The following is a 12,100-nucleotide window of genomic DNA, read 5'->3' as shown; positions in this document are numbered from 1 at the left end:
TCACAAGCATATGATACAAAGAAATAGACTTTTATCTGTTTATGTCTTCATTTAAACATGAAGCAAATGGGTAGAAACTTTCCTGAAAATGACGAGACAACGACTCATTCAGCTCCAGGGAACAAAATGAAAAATATCCTTAGTAAAAAGAAATTGTAATTTTCCATGTCTCTCCCACCTTCATTTTAGGTTCTCGTGAAGTTCAATCCTTCAGGGTGACACCTCTTATTAACAGTACCCCTTGAAGCTGCTTAAGCATTACAGGCAAAACACTGAAACTCTCATAACTCACTGCTTGCAACACTGTTGTTTTTAGATATCTTGCACAATTCTTGTCTTTGTTGTCGCCAAGATCAGAAAGCAGCTTTCCTGGTGTTCAAAGGATAGGTAGTTGGAGACTTAGAAGGCAACAGTTTTATAAAGATCTCACTAGGAATCTTAGAGAGATGGAGTTCTACAGATTGTTTGTCTATGGAAACGAGTGTGAACACCATTGTTTCACATGAGAACACTCGTGTTGCCTGGCATGTCTGCCAATTCTGTACAAAGTGAAATTCCAGAATTGGTTTTTCTAATTTATCCCCACTGGTGTACCTTGACATGAGGCAGAATGGCTTCAATGTTTCTATTCCTCATCAGTTTTTACATCTGACGCATCTAGAGTACCTTGATCTCAGTAATAATTTGACTGAGGGGACAAGTAAAGATGTCCTTGGCCTTAAGAGTTTGAAGCAGTTGCCTTAGTTGAAAATTCCATCTGCAGAGAGATTCCCACATGGATTGGAAGCATAAACTGTCACTTCTCCTGAACAAGTTTTCAGGAGGGATACCATTGTCAGTATTGCAACTGAGGACGCTAGAAATACTGCACCTATAAAACAGTGCACTGCCTGGAGAGATTTTGATTGATACTGGAACATTGGTGAACATTTCATCTCTGAAATTAAACAAGAACTTACTCAAATCATGAGCAAGTTGGAAGATGGCTATTTGATCTTCAGGAGATGGACTTGCACCTTGGAGGAAACATACTTACATAGTAGAACAAGAATGTCACTCTGGTTCCAAAGTGTACACTTCTTGAGTTATCATTGAGATCCTGCAATTTTACAGGGCAAATTCCTGCTTGGCTTTCCAGTCAAACAACAATTCGCTGGAAGGTGATGATATATTAAACCTCAGTAGTTTCTGAATCCTAGATCTCTCCGGAAATCTTCCTGGAATGATTGATACTCGTAATACATTATCCACACTATGAAATATTTGCCATTCCGGTTGAAATCAATGACCTTAGTAGTAATATGGAAGAAGTCAAAACTAGTCCTCTCTAACCATAACTTGTAGCTCTACTCTTTCATTCTTCGACCTATCAATGAGTCAATTATTTAAATAAATACCGTTCAATCACATAATAATATATTATCAATACACTCAATTATGTATTAAAAAAAGTAAGTACACATAATTTATTAATATTATTATTAGAAGTTAACTATATGTATTATATGCATATTCTTTACACATTTTTTATTTGTACTATATTTTTTAAAATCATTTTAGATTAATTAATTGTTTTGTGTTATAAGTATTTAAGGATGAACTGGATTTGGGTCTAGAAAAAATTTTATTCACAAACAAAAATCTAGGATAAAATAGATATAATAATTTTGATCTAAATTTAGGATTTTTGACCTTATCGACCTTAATAAGAAGAAGATTCTCTGATATAAAAGGAAAAAAGGACAGAGCCAGAGATACATGTATCTCCTTCTTGCTCCCCGTCCCTATCTTTGTTCTATTTCTTTATGTTTTTATTATGCGTATTAAATGGTTAACATATATTATTTGTAACATATGAAATAAATTAGTTTTAATTTTAATTAATTTTTTAATTTAACATATTTATATTATGTTTAATAAATATAGAGAATCATTGCCATCTTTGTAATAGAACAAGAATTAAAATCCTTATAAAGACAAAGATAGGAAATAAAGTATCTGACCATGTCCCTTCCTGTTGCCATCCCCAGGATGAAGTTGCGCAAAAAAATGTTTAACTTATTAAAAAAATTAATAAAAATAAAGATATTACATATTCAATATTAAAACTAATAAACAATACTACAAAATAAATTAACAAGGTATTTATAAAAACTTACAGGGAGAATATGGTCATTTAGTCAGCAATGGGGCAATTGAAAACCCTAAGCTAAAACCCTAACTCAAAGCCCTTTGAACCCAAACAGACATCCATTGACGTCTCTTCTCTTCAAATTAACGAAAACCCACAACCACCATGAGACCCCCGAGAGGTGGAGGCAGTTTTAGGGGCGGAAGAGGCGGTGGTCGTTTTGGTGGAAGTGGAAGGGGCGGTGGCCGCGGTGGTGGCGGCCGTGGAGGCCGCGGTGGTGGTGGATTCCGTGACGAAGGACCTCCTACTGAAGTTGTTGGTTTGTGTATTTTCTTTCTTCTGTTTTATTTTCAGTTTGGTTTATGAGAAAACAGAAGGAAATTCACTCTTTCTGTTGTTTTAAGGTTAGTAAACAGGGAGAAAAAAACGAGTGGTTCATTGGGTAAAACTTAAAAAGAAATGGTTAGTAAGGTATGAATATGTTACCGGAACAATATCTTATGGTAACTTGTTACCTAAAGCCATCCAATTAATGTTGTTATTGTTCATTTGGATATTTTTGTTTTGAAAAGGCTAAAAGTGATGCAATTTCTTAATGGAATAGGCGAAGAGCTATTTAATTACTTTATAAAATGTTGAAGCAGTGGCATTCTACGTCTGGTGCCTTTTTAGTCCTCAGCAATGACTTAAATTGTGCATATATGTAATTTTGTTGGGCTATTTGTCATATGCAGAGGTGTCTACATTTCTTCACGCGTGTGAAGGTGATGCAGTTACTAAGCTCACAAATGAAAAAATACCATTCTTTAATGCTCCAATCTATTTGCAAAACAAAACTCAGATAGGAAAAGTTGATGAAATTTGTGGTCCGATCAACGAATCCGTGAGTAATCTTGTCCTAATGTTGACAGTTGGTCTCTTTTTTTGTTTTGTTTCTGAGTTTTAATTTGGTTTCCTCTACTTTAATTCCAGTATTTTTCAATTAAAATGATGGAAGGCATTGTTGCAACTTCATATAACCAGGGAGATAAGTTCTATATTGACCCAAGCAAGCTTTTGCCTCTTGCAAGATTTCTTCCACAACCAAAGTATGTTTCCTTGATTATCATTTCACTCAAGTGTTTGTTTGACTTAGTTGAGTTAGGAAACCAGTGTACTCTTCTACAACCCTTGTGTGACATTATTGCTAATTGTTGCTTAGCGTGTATAATGTGACAGTTATTTGTAGGAAGTTAGACTACTTATTTATTGGGGGATAATGTTTACTTATCTGGAAAAAAATGTTTTCTTCACCTAAAGATAGGACTTAAATCTGATATGGGAATGTGAGTAGTCGATTTTTTATTTTTGACTCTCTGGAATTACCATGGAATGTTGGCCTTTACATGTTTTTACCAAGAAAGTCATGGCTGCTTCATAGCACATGCTTTCTTGTGGTACTTCTGATGTCATTTGTACAATTTTAGGAATTAAATACATCAATGATTAGTAAGCTGAAGCAGTTCCTACACAAACTAGTTTGTTCATATTTTTGTGTAACTTGGCTGAAATGTTTCCATGCTTATTTTATCATATTATATGGTCTGTCATTAGAGTTTAATCAAAGTTTCTTTGTGTATCAAATAATGCTGGAATGTACTAATGCTACAGGGGACAGCCACAGGCTGCTGGAAGAGGTGGCCGTGGTGGAGGCAGAGGTGGCCGCGGTGTTTTTAGAGGTGGTGCTCGTGGAAGGGGTGCTCCAAGAGGTGGCAGAGGTGGTGGTCGTGGTGGTAGCTTTAGGGGCAGAGGAAGGTTTTAGAACATTGTGTAGTGCTACTAGTACTTCTGTACCTTTGTGTGTTCTTCTTAAGATGCAATGGGCTCACAACAATCAGAATCTGAATTGTGATTTTAATGCTGACTGATGGTTTTTAATGACCCAATTTTCTTTTATGTTTATATTATTACCAGCCAGTACAGAGTTCATGTCCCATGGTGAACTGAATTGATCTTCAATTGGCTTAAATAAGAAACCATGTTAGTGGATTGAAATACATATAGGGATTCAGAATTGTGCCAATGGTAATGGAAATATCTTCTCTCTTCAATTGCAAACCAATTTTGTCTCAAGTGATTCCAAGATTCAGTGCTGGGTATTAGATCACAGTCTGGACTTTCAATGATTTAATGCCCTTTTTTCTGAAGAATTTAAAGTTTTATTCGGTTGAGGCTCCTTACCAAGTTGAATATTACATTTTTTAAACTGCAAATCCACCAATAAAACTGGTAGAGTAAGTAATTTTTTTATGAATTCGAATCTTGTCGTGATGTCTTTTAGAGCATCTGAAATAAATTAACTGATTCATTCTGGACTGTGAACAGGAATCTTCTTTTATTCTGTTTTTATTTGGTTCTATTCTGGCTGAAATTTTTAAAGATATTATTCATGTGCATACAAACCATTAAGATAAGAACCTTCATTCCATCTTTGATTCTTATGATTGGAAACTGTTTCCAGGCTGGACAAGCCATAAAATTACGGAGAACTAGTAAAACTTGAGGTGTAATTGACACTAGGGAAGACATAATAGCAAAACCTTAGTCAGAAGTTCTCCAAAACTGCAGGAGAACCCCGAATAAGAGCTCTTATTCAAAGCCTCAAATCTCTAATTCAAAATATCTTTTATTTTTTATTTTTTTATTTCTCAAGCTTCCCACCCCCTAAGAACAGTGGCTCGCGCAACACGGTTAACTCCAAGTGTGAAGGCTCCCATACGTAGTTCACAGTTGTGGGTTTGGCACATCTCCTTCACATCTTTGAACCCTTTTGTCATGTAAGTCTTTAGCTCATGGTTTACTTTCTCCTCATCCCACATGAAGCCTTGGATGTTCTGCATTGCACAAAACCGAAAAATATATTATCATTCATCCCTTTTTGCACCAAGCTGACTTATTGCTTCAAGGTTTGCAGATGAGGATTAATTCTGATACCTGCACCCATTCGAAGTAACTGACGGTAACTCCTCCAGAATTTGCATATATATCTGGAAGTATAACCACACCTTTCTTTGACAAGATCTGTAGAAAAAGCAGAATAATGTTGTTGGTTCTAGAATTCTATACTTGCTAAGTCTCTTCAAACTTCAAGCAAGCATTGATGACTAACCTCATCACCCTCTGGATCAGTTGGATGGTTAGCAGCTTCAATAATAAATTTGGCTTTGATTTCATTTGCATTGTCCCTTCATCAGAGCAAAGAACAAAATCTAGATATGATTTACTTCATTCAGCTACTAACAGAAAAAAAATTAAGAACTCACAATTTGAAGGTACCCTCACTAGCAGTGAGCTAAAGAGTTATTGATGAGGAAACCAAACCTATTAATAACACCCCCAAGGGCTGCTGGGATAAGAATGTCACAGTCTTCAGCCAATACTGAGTTAGCATCTATTGGATCTCCGCCATGGAATCCTTTGACACCATGGTGTTCCTTGGCATGCTTGAGTAGGCTTGGAATGTCGATACCATTGATGTTCTTGATGGCTCCAGTGATGTCGCTTACAGCAACAATTTTTCCACCTTTTTCACTGATTAGTTGAGCAGCCCAGGAACCCACATTTCCAAAACCCTGAGATGAAATATATCCATAACTAAGAGATTTTGAGTGTGATGAAAATGAACAATATTTAAATATTTCAAACTTTCCCCCATTATTGTTAATGTTACCTTTGAGCTTAAACATTAATCAAGCTTAAAGCAATAAATTAAGAACCTGTATAGCAAATCGTTGTCCAGCAATGCCCTTCCCATGCTCATTAAGCAGTGCCTCAGTAGCAAAGAGCACTCCTCGTCCTGTTGCAGCATCTCTGCCTAGAGATCCCCCAAGATCCTAGTTTGAAGAACATTGCAATTTTAAAATTATGGAGGAAAAAAGTGGCAAAAAAAATGTAAAAGTGCCAATAATCATGAGCAGAATGACTATAACCACCTGCCAATCAGTACATTTTTATATGGCATAGTGCAAGGAAGTGCCCTAGAGTAAACTGACAATCACAATTGCAATACAGGGTTTTATCTTCAATAGATGCAGTACTTACAATAGGTTTTCCGGTCACAACTGCAGGAGAATGGCCGTGAAATTTAGAATATTCATCCAGTATCCATGCCATAGTCTGTTTAACCACACAAGAAGGAAGTTTTAAGTGTCAATATCAGGACTCAATCCACCTTCAACACAAAATAACAAACATTTCATTTCATCTCTTTCTTGCATAACATGAAGAAGAAATAAACCATATACCCATTCCTATGCTGTGAGGAATCTCATACCTGAGGACCTGTTCCCATATCAGGCGCCGGAACATCCGTGTGAATTCCAATCAGATCATGAATCTTTTGTGTGAAAACCCGTGTCAGTCGTTCTAACTCAGATACACTCAGTTCGCCAGGACTACATCCAATCCCGCCTTTAGCACCCCCATATGGAATATTTGCTACTGCTGTCTTCCATGTCATGAGTTGTGCTAAAGCATTCACCTCATCTGGGTCAACCTACACTATCCACAAAATCATCAGAACTGGAGCTGGAAATCAGCTGCAAAATATGTTGATATATCATTAATTTTAAGGCAAAAGTTAACAGAATCTGGATTAACAATTTCTTCAACCTTTCTAGATTTCTTTTTCTTTTATAGAGATTTTTCATTAGAACTACATGAATAAGAGAAATTTAAGAATTATATATGACACTAGCAATATGCCAAATATGCTATTTAAGGCTTGACTTGTTTAAAAGGATTCCAGAACACAAGAATGAAACAAACCTCTGGATGATATCTGATTCCTCCTTTCATGGGTCCTCTAGCGTTGTCATGCTGAACCCTAAACCCAACAAAAGAAGCTAATGTGCCATTGTCTTTGGGTATGGTACACTCAACCTGCAAATTAGCAAATAAAAATTCTTCGGATGAGCAGACTTGGCTAAAAGCACAAGACAAACTATCAATGTGAAAATTATTGGCCACAAAGCAAAGCCTGAAGGATTAGTGTAGAGCATGTGCTTTTAAAAAAAACAAGAACAGGCTGTAATCTGAATCTATGTCACTGGTTGGAAGCAAAGATATTGAACTTTAATCACCTTGATCTCTCTGAAAGGAATAAGTAAACTTTTCTCGAGCTTAGAGTCTAATCCCAGCAGCCTTGCTGCGAGCTTAAAGTTTCTGTTGGTTGCTACTAATGCATTCATGGTTGTCCTTAGAACTCCCCAAAAAACTAAAAATCAAATTCAAGATTTCTTATAATGTATCCAAGATGATGAAGATTTCGATAGGGAAAAATAAATTATATATGCGAAAGGCAAGAAGTCAGTCTCATATAATATTGTTGTAATGTTATAGCCAAATACTATCACTTGTATTATATATATACAAATTGATCATATGCAAATTTCAAAGCAAGGAGTTATTTGTTTAAACCAAACCCTCCATGGTTCCATGCAACATCAGCAATAATGCAAGCTTATCTACAAACTCATGTCCCACATTGGGGACTATGTTATGAATGATTAATTAGCACGCTTAATATTATAATGAACACTTGAATTTAACAATGTATTAATAATTAAATATTTAGACTTAGCTGTCCACTACAGCTTCCGTTCTCCACACCACATGATTAACCCTAAATTAAGCAAGACTTGCAGAGTCAATTTGTAGCAAGTACTTCAATTTCCTGATGCTATAGACCCTACTGTTCTGCATTAACACAATATTGCCCATTTTCCACACTAACAGTCTGACCACACTACTTCAGTCAGCATTTTTTCTTCAGTTTTTATACTAGCCTATCATTTCTTAGCTACTGCATGACATTTTTGAAGATCGATGCTCTTAAACCAAGTTTTTTTAAATCTATGCATAGCTTAAGCTTAATTTGCTTAGGCATTCACCATAACAAACTTTCCCATATCCAACCACCAACCATCATATTCTTGATTTCCTGAAAAGGTAACATGTGTATGGTGTTCCTTTTAGCAATCCTAGGCTAGGTTGTAAAGGTGAACTAAAATTTTTGCATTCAGTAAATCCATGTTGCTATTATCAGATAAATCGAGAAACATGGGCTACATGATTCATGATCCTGATACATGGGCTACATTACTCATGCTCATGGCACACCTGAAATATGACTAAATCAAGTTTTGACTAAACCTCTTGGCTGAGAATGCCTTCTGGGGAGCCTGAACATCATATTTTAGAAGTTCAACTGGCAGATTAATATCAACTAATCAGAAATGTGATCTGTATTCAAGTCCAGATTTCAAAAGATGATAACCATTATGTGGTGAGTCGGCCGAAGGATAAGATCCAGAACTAAAGAAATCACAATATTTATTTTTCTAGTTGCTTGACCAAACTATAAGTCATCAATCTGTGTAGTATATGATGAGGTCAAATTCCAATAAATGCAACTAATTTACAATGCTGAACACAATTCCTGGAAAAAGGATGTGCATTTGGTGCCCATTATTATATCGTCAGGCAAAGCAATGGGCAATAGCCAGGAACCTTCAAAGAGAATCCTAATCTCAAAGAGATCTACTTAACAACATATCGTTTTTGACAATTATTAAGCACATAATCAAGATAAAAACTTCTTGCTTTTAAGTAAAGAGCTGTTATGTGAGTGCGTGCCATCACACACTAGCAACCAAAAGCATAAAAGGAGGAAATATTGGCAGTGGCGTGTGATAAAAAAAGCATAGCATCACTTCAGAGTAAATTAATGGAATAAAAAAAGTAAAAAAAATAAATTAGCAATCATTCACAGGGAAACAAAGCCTGATAATTTTTGTTCCTAGCTGATTAGCAGCAACAATGGCCTTAAAACTAGCGGCCTTCTTCTGTAACCAGCTCAAAGATGGTGAAAAATTGTGATACATATACCAAACAATATAAATCAGAAATATCTCCAAAAATAATACAAATTTAGAGAGAAGCAGCTTTCAGAAATCTTACGTAGTATAAAAGAAGATTACTTGAATTGTTGAACCCAAAACTAGAACTTGAACTTGATGATTACAGCTGCAAGCAAGGGCTGTAATTGAACCACAGTTTAACAAATTGACACATAAATAGCAAAACTAAATGCAGAATAAGAATCCAGTTCCAAATAATCCACCAGCCCACAACCCCAAAAAAAAAAAAAATCCTCAGATCTTCGTGCAAGCAAACTCTAAAAGACTCTGCATAAGTAATAAACAGACAACCTGCATATCAACATCAAATAAGAATATATGCTTACCAACCAGACAGCATAAAATGAGAAGAGAGAGAGAAGAAGAGCATAATCAGGCGTAGTAAGCAGAACGTTAGTGACGCAAATTGGTTTACTGAAACGCGAATCCTACACGAAACCCATTTGCAAACAAACCCGTCACGCCTTAAAAACCTAAACTTTTTAAGTTTTTGAGGTAAAATGCAAATGCTGAATTCAATGCTTTGATTTTGTGCCATGAATGAGGCCTATTTATAATGTGATTTCGATGAATTCAGAGGCGTTAATGGGAATTAACGTGAACATCACTTTGTTTAGGATGAAGACAAGTTAATGATCAAACTGAAAACAGCTTTTGTGTTGTTCCAGGCCGCTAGGATGCTGTCTTGTCCAGTTAGTTCCTCAAGATCTTTTTTTTTAACAGTTAGATGAAACTGTAACTGCGGAATCACCGATCTTCTTGCTGGTTGAAAATTAAAATCAAACCATTAACAAGTACGCAAATAAATAAATATATTTATATAATATAATATTTTATTTACTTATTATATATTCAAAATAAATAAACATAATTTTATCGTGCATATCCCTTTCTCTTTGTCAATTTTGGAAAGTGAACACTTCTGATCAATATTAAAAGAAATCAAAAGCTAACAGGGCATTTTCATTTGATAAATAAATATATAACAGGATCTCATCATGCATGCATCAAGCCAATATGATATATATTTATATAATTAAATTATAGGAGATGTTAAAATAAATAAAGAAGCCAATTAAAGGATGTTCCTTACAATAAGTAGAAACAGTGTTAGATTCTTAGACGTAATTAATGTGATCTCATGATCAACTTAGAGGCAGTTGATTATATTAAATAAATGAGAGGGAGAGGCCATATATTCCACATTTGTTTATTTTAGCATCCACAAATAAATATCATACCCCACATTGCTCTAATGCTACTTTTAATCAAATGTGTGGGATATGATAATACATCTTAAAATAAAGGCCAAAAGACTTATTCCCACCCAAGGGTTAGTGCATCCCCAAACTTCCATCCGTTAAGTTTCAAAAATTCAAATATCTACTCATCAATTATTAAAGTTAATAAAATTTGTTAGTTTTAAGAGTTTAATTATCATTTGACTTGAAATATTAAAAAATAAAATAAAATTTTATTTCATTTTTTCACTTTAGTTTTAAAAACTAATAATTTTCTCCCATCCTAAATTTTGAAAAATTACATTTCCCCCGTTAGGGTTTTTTTTTTCAGCTTTTTCGGCCATCTTCTCCATTGTTGACCGCTTCTTCAGCCCACCTAGCTTCTTCTCTGATGCTCTCTCTCCCTCTCGACTCATTTCATTGAACGAATGGTAGCCAAAGCCCAGTCTAACAAGAATGCGTTTCAGTCTCTCTTGATCGTGTCAATTTGTCTTATGTTGCAATCGGTTGATTTTGTTCCAAATCTCTTTACAGGCTAAACGAAGAGTCCAAAACCGATTATGTATGGTTTCGTCTTCATTCGATCTTGTCTTTCATTCAAAATCGACCTGTCATTCACCAATCGTTCAAAATCGGTTTTGGATGGGTGGGCTTCGACCGCCTTTTGTTCGATGAGATGCTCCGAGAGGGAGAAAGAGCACCAAATAAGAAGATGGGTGGGTTGAAGAAATGGTCGACGACATAGAAAATTGTCAAAAAAACTAAAAAATAAATAAAACCCTAAGAGGGGAAGTATAACTTTTCAAAACTTAGAATGAGAGGAAATTATTGGTTTCTAAAACTAAGGTGAAAAAATGAGGTAAAAATTTATTTTTTTAATATTACAAGTTAAATGACTATTAAATTTTTGAAACTAACGAATTTTGTTAATTTTAATAATTAATAGATGAATAGTTAAATTTTCAAAACTTAGTTGGTGAGGTTGGGGGTTGTACCAAACCTTTGGTGGGAATAAGTCTTTTGGCCTAAAATAAATATTAACATGATAGGTTTCTTTCAAGGATTCTTGGCAGTTTCAAAATCTTACACTAAAATAATAAATGAACAACAATTATCAATGGATGAAGACAAATTAAGATACCCCACCCCACCATTAATATCTCAAATCCAATTCCCTCCTTGGTTATTGCCTTAACACAAAATTTCAAATGACCATCATTTTGATTGTGGGAAACAAGGTGTGGAGAAAGCATTAATTTTATCCAAAACAAGCCAAGGCAAATTCACAGGAGTTTGCATCTCCTTGTTGGACCATTGTTGTGTTTTTAAATCTATAAATAAATTTGTACCATATGGGTTTGGTAACACCTAATCGATTTTAAATTTGAGAAATAAATGAACATAAATATTGTGATCCAAAAGACTCCAATGGATAGTTTAGATAGTAAAAATATGGAATTCTCAGGATAGAGAGTTTGTGTTCGAGATTTGTTGACAACATACCAAGATTAGTCATTGGATTAGAGTTTCATTTATTTGATATAATTGTTCAACTCTGAAAAAACAGTCAAACTCAAATGAGATTTCTCGTCTAAAAAAACAAAAAAACGAATATTATGGTCTAAATTGATTATCTAAGTTTTGTTGTGGTATATAAGAAGATTTAACAATCCATGGTGTTTCTGTTTCTTACATAAAGTTGCTTATAATAATAATAATCAACAAAGTTAGGCTTGGCTTTCTTTCTTTTTCAATTTCCTTTTATCTTC

The 12,100-nt window shown here is 34.8% G+C and overlaps 2 protein-coding genes across 8 annotated transcripts; one reads left to right on the top strand and one right to left on the bottom strand.

Moving 5' to 3' along the window:
• The first annotated feature begins 2,186 nt into the window (after positions 1-2,186).
• Positions 2,187-4,072, top strand: LOC123221316 (putative H/ACA ribonucleoprotein complex subunit 1-like protein 1). Its single transcript, XM_044644136.1, has 4 exons — positions 2,187-2,450; positions 2,866-3,014; positions 3,104-3,219; positions 3,782-4,072. The coding sequence occupies exons 1-4, from the start codon at positions 2,297-2,299 to the stop codon at positions 3,930-3,932; spliced, it is 570 nt and encodes a 189-aa protein (XP_044500071.1). The 5' UTR covers positions 2,187-2,296; the 3' UTR covers positions 3,933-4,072.
• A 460-nt stretch (positions 4,073-4,532) lies between these two features.
• On the bottom strand, positions 4,533-9,680 carry LOC123221315 (glutamate dehydrogenase 1-like). Of its 7 annotated transcripts, none has more exons than XM_044644132.1 (11): positions 9,417-9,596; positions 9,151-9,209; positions 7,252-7,385; positions 6,938-7,051; positions 6,444-6,665; positions 6,212-6,286; positions 5,887-6,003; positions 5,492-5,742; positions 5,280-5,355; positions 5,105-5,191; positions 4,533-5,004 (listed from the first exon to the last, which is right to left on the bottom strand). In XM_044644132.1, exons 3-11 carry the CDS (start codon positions 7,357-7,359, stop codon positions 4,819-4,821), a joined length of 1,236 nt encoding a protein of 411 aa, XP_044500067.1. In that variant the 5' UTR covers positions 7,360-7,385; positions 9,151-9,209; positions 9,417-9,596; the 3' UTR covers positions 4,533-4,818. The 7 variants fall into 7 exon arrangements, with proteins under 7 accessions (XP_044500067.1, XP_044500065.1, XP_044500066.1 ...); XM_044644130.1 differs by having other exon boundaries at positions 9,131-9,210; positions 9,419-9,592; XM_044644131.1 differs by having other exon boundaries at positions 9,131-9,197; positions 9,419-9,522.
• Between the last annotated feature and the right edge of the window lie 2,420 nt (positions 9,681-12,100).

This window comes from Mangifera indica, chromosome 7, assembly GCF_011075055.1.
Source record: "Mangifera indica cultivar Alphonso chromosome 7, CATAS_Mindica_2.1, whole genome shotgun sequence".
NCBI lineage: Eukaryota > Viridiplantae > Streptophyta > Magnoliopsida > Sapindales > Anacardiaceae > Mangifera > Mangifera indica.
Note: the sequence above shows the minus strand (reverse complement) of the source record. Positions and strands in the feature narration are given on the sequence as shown.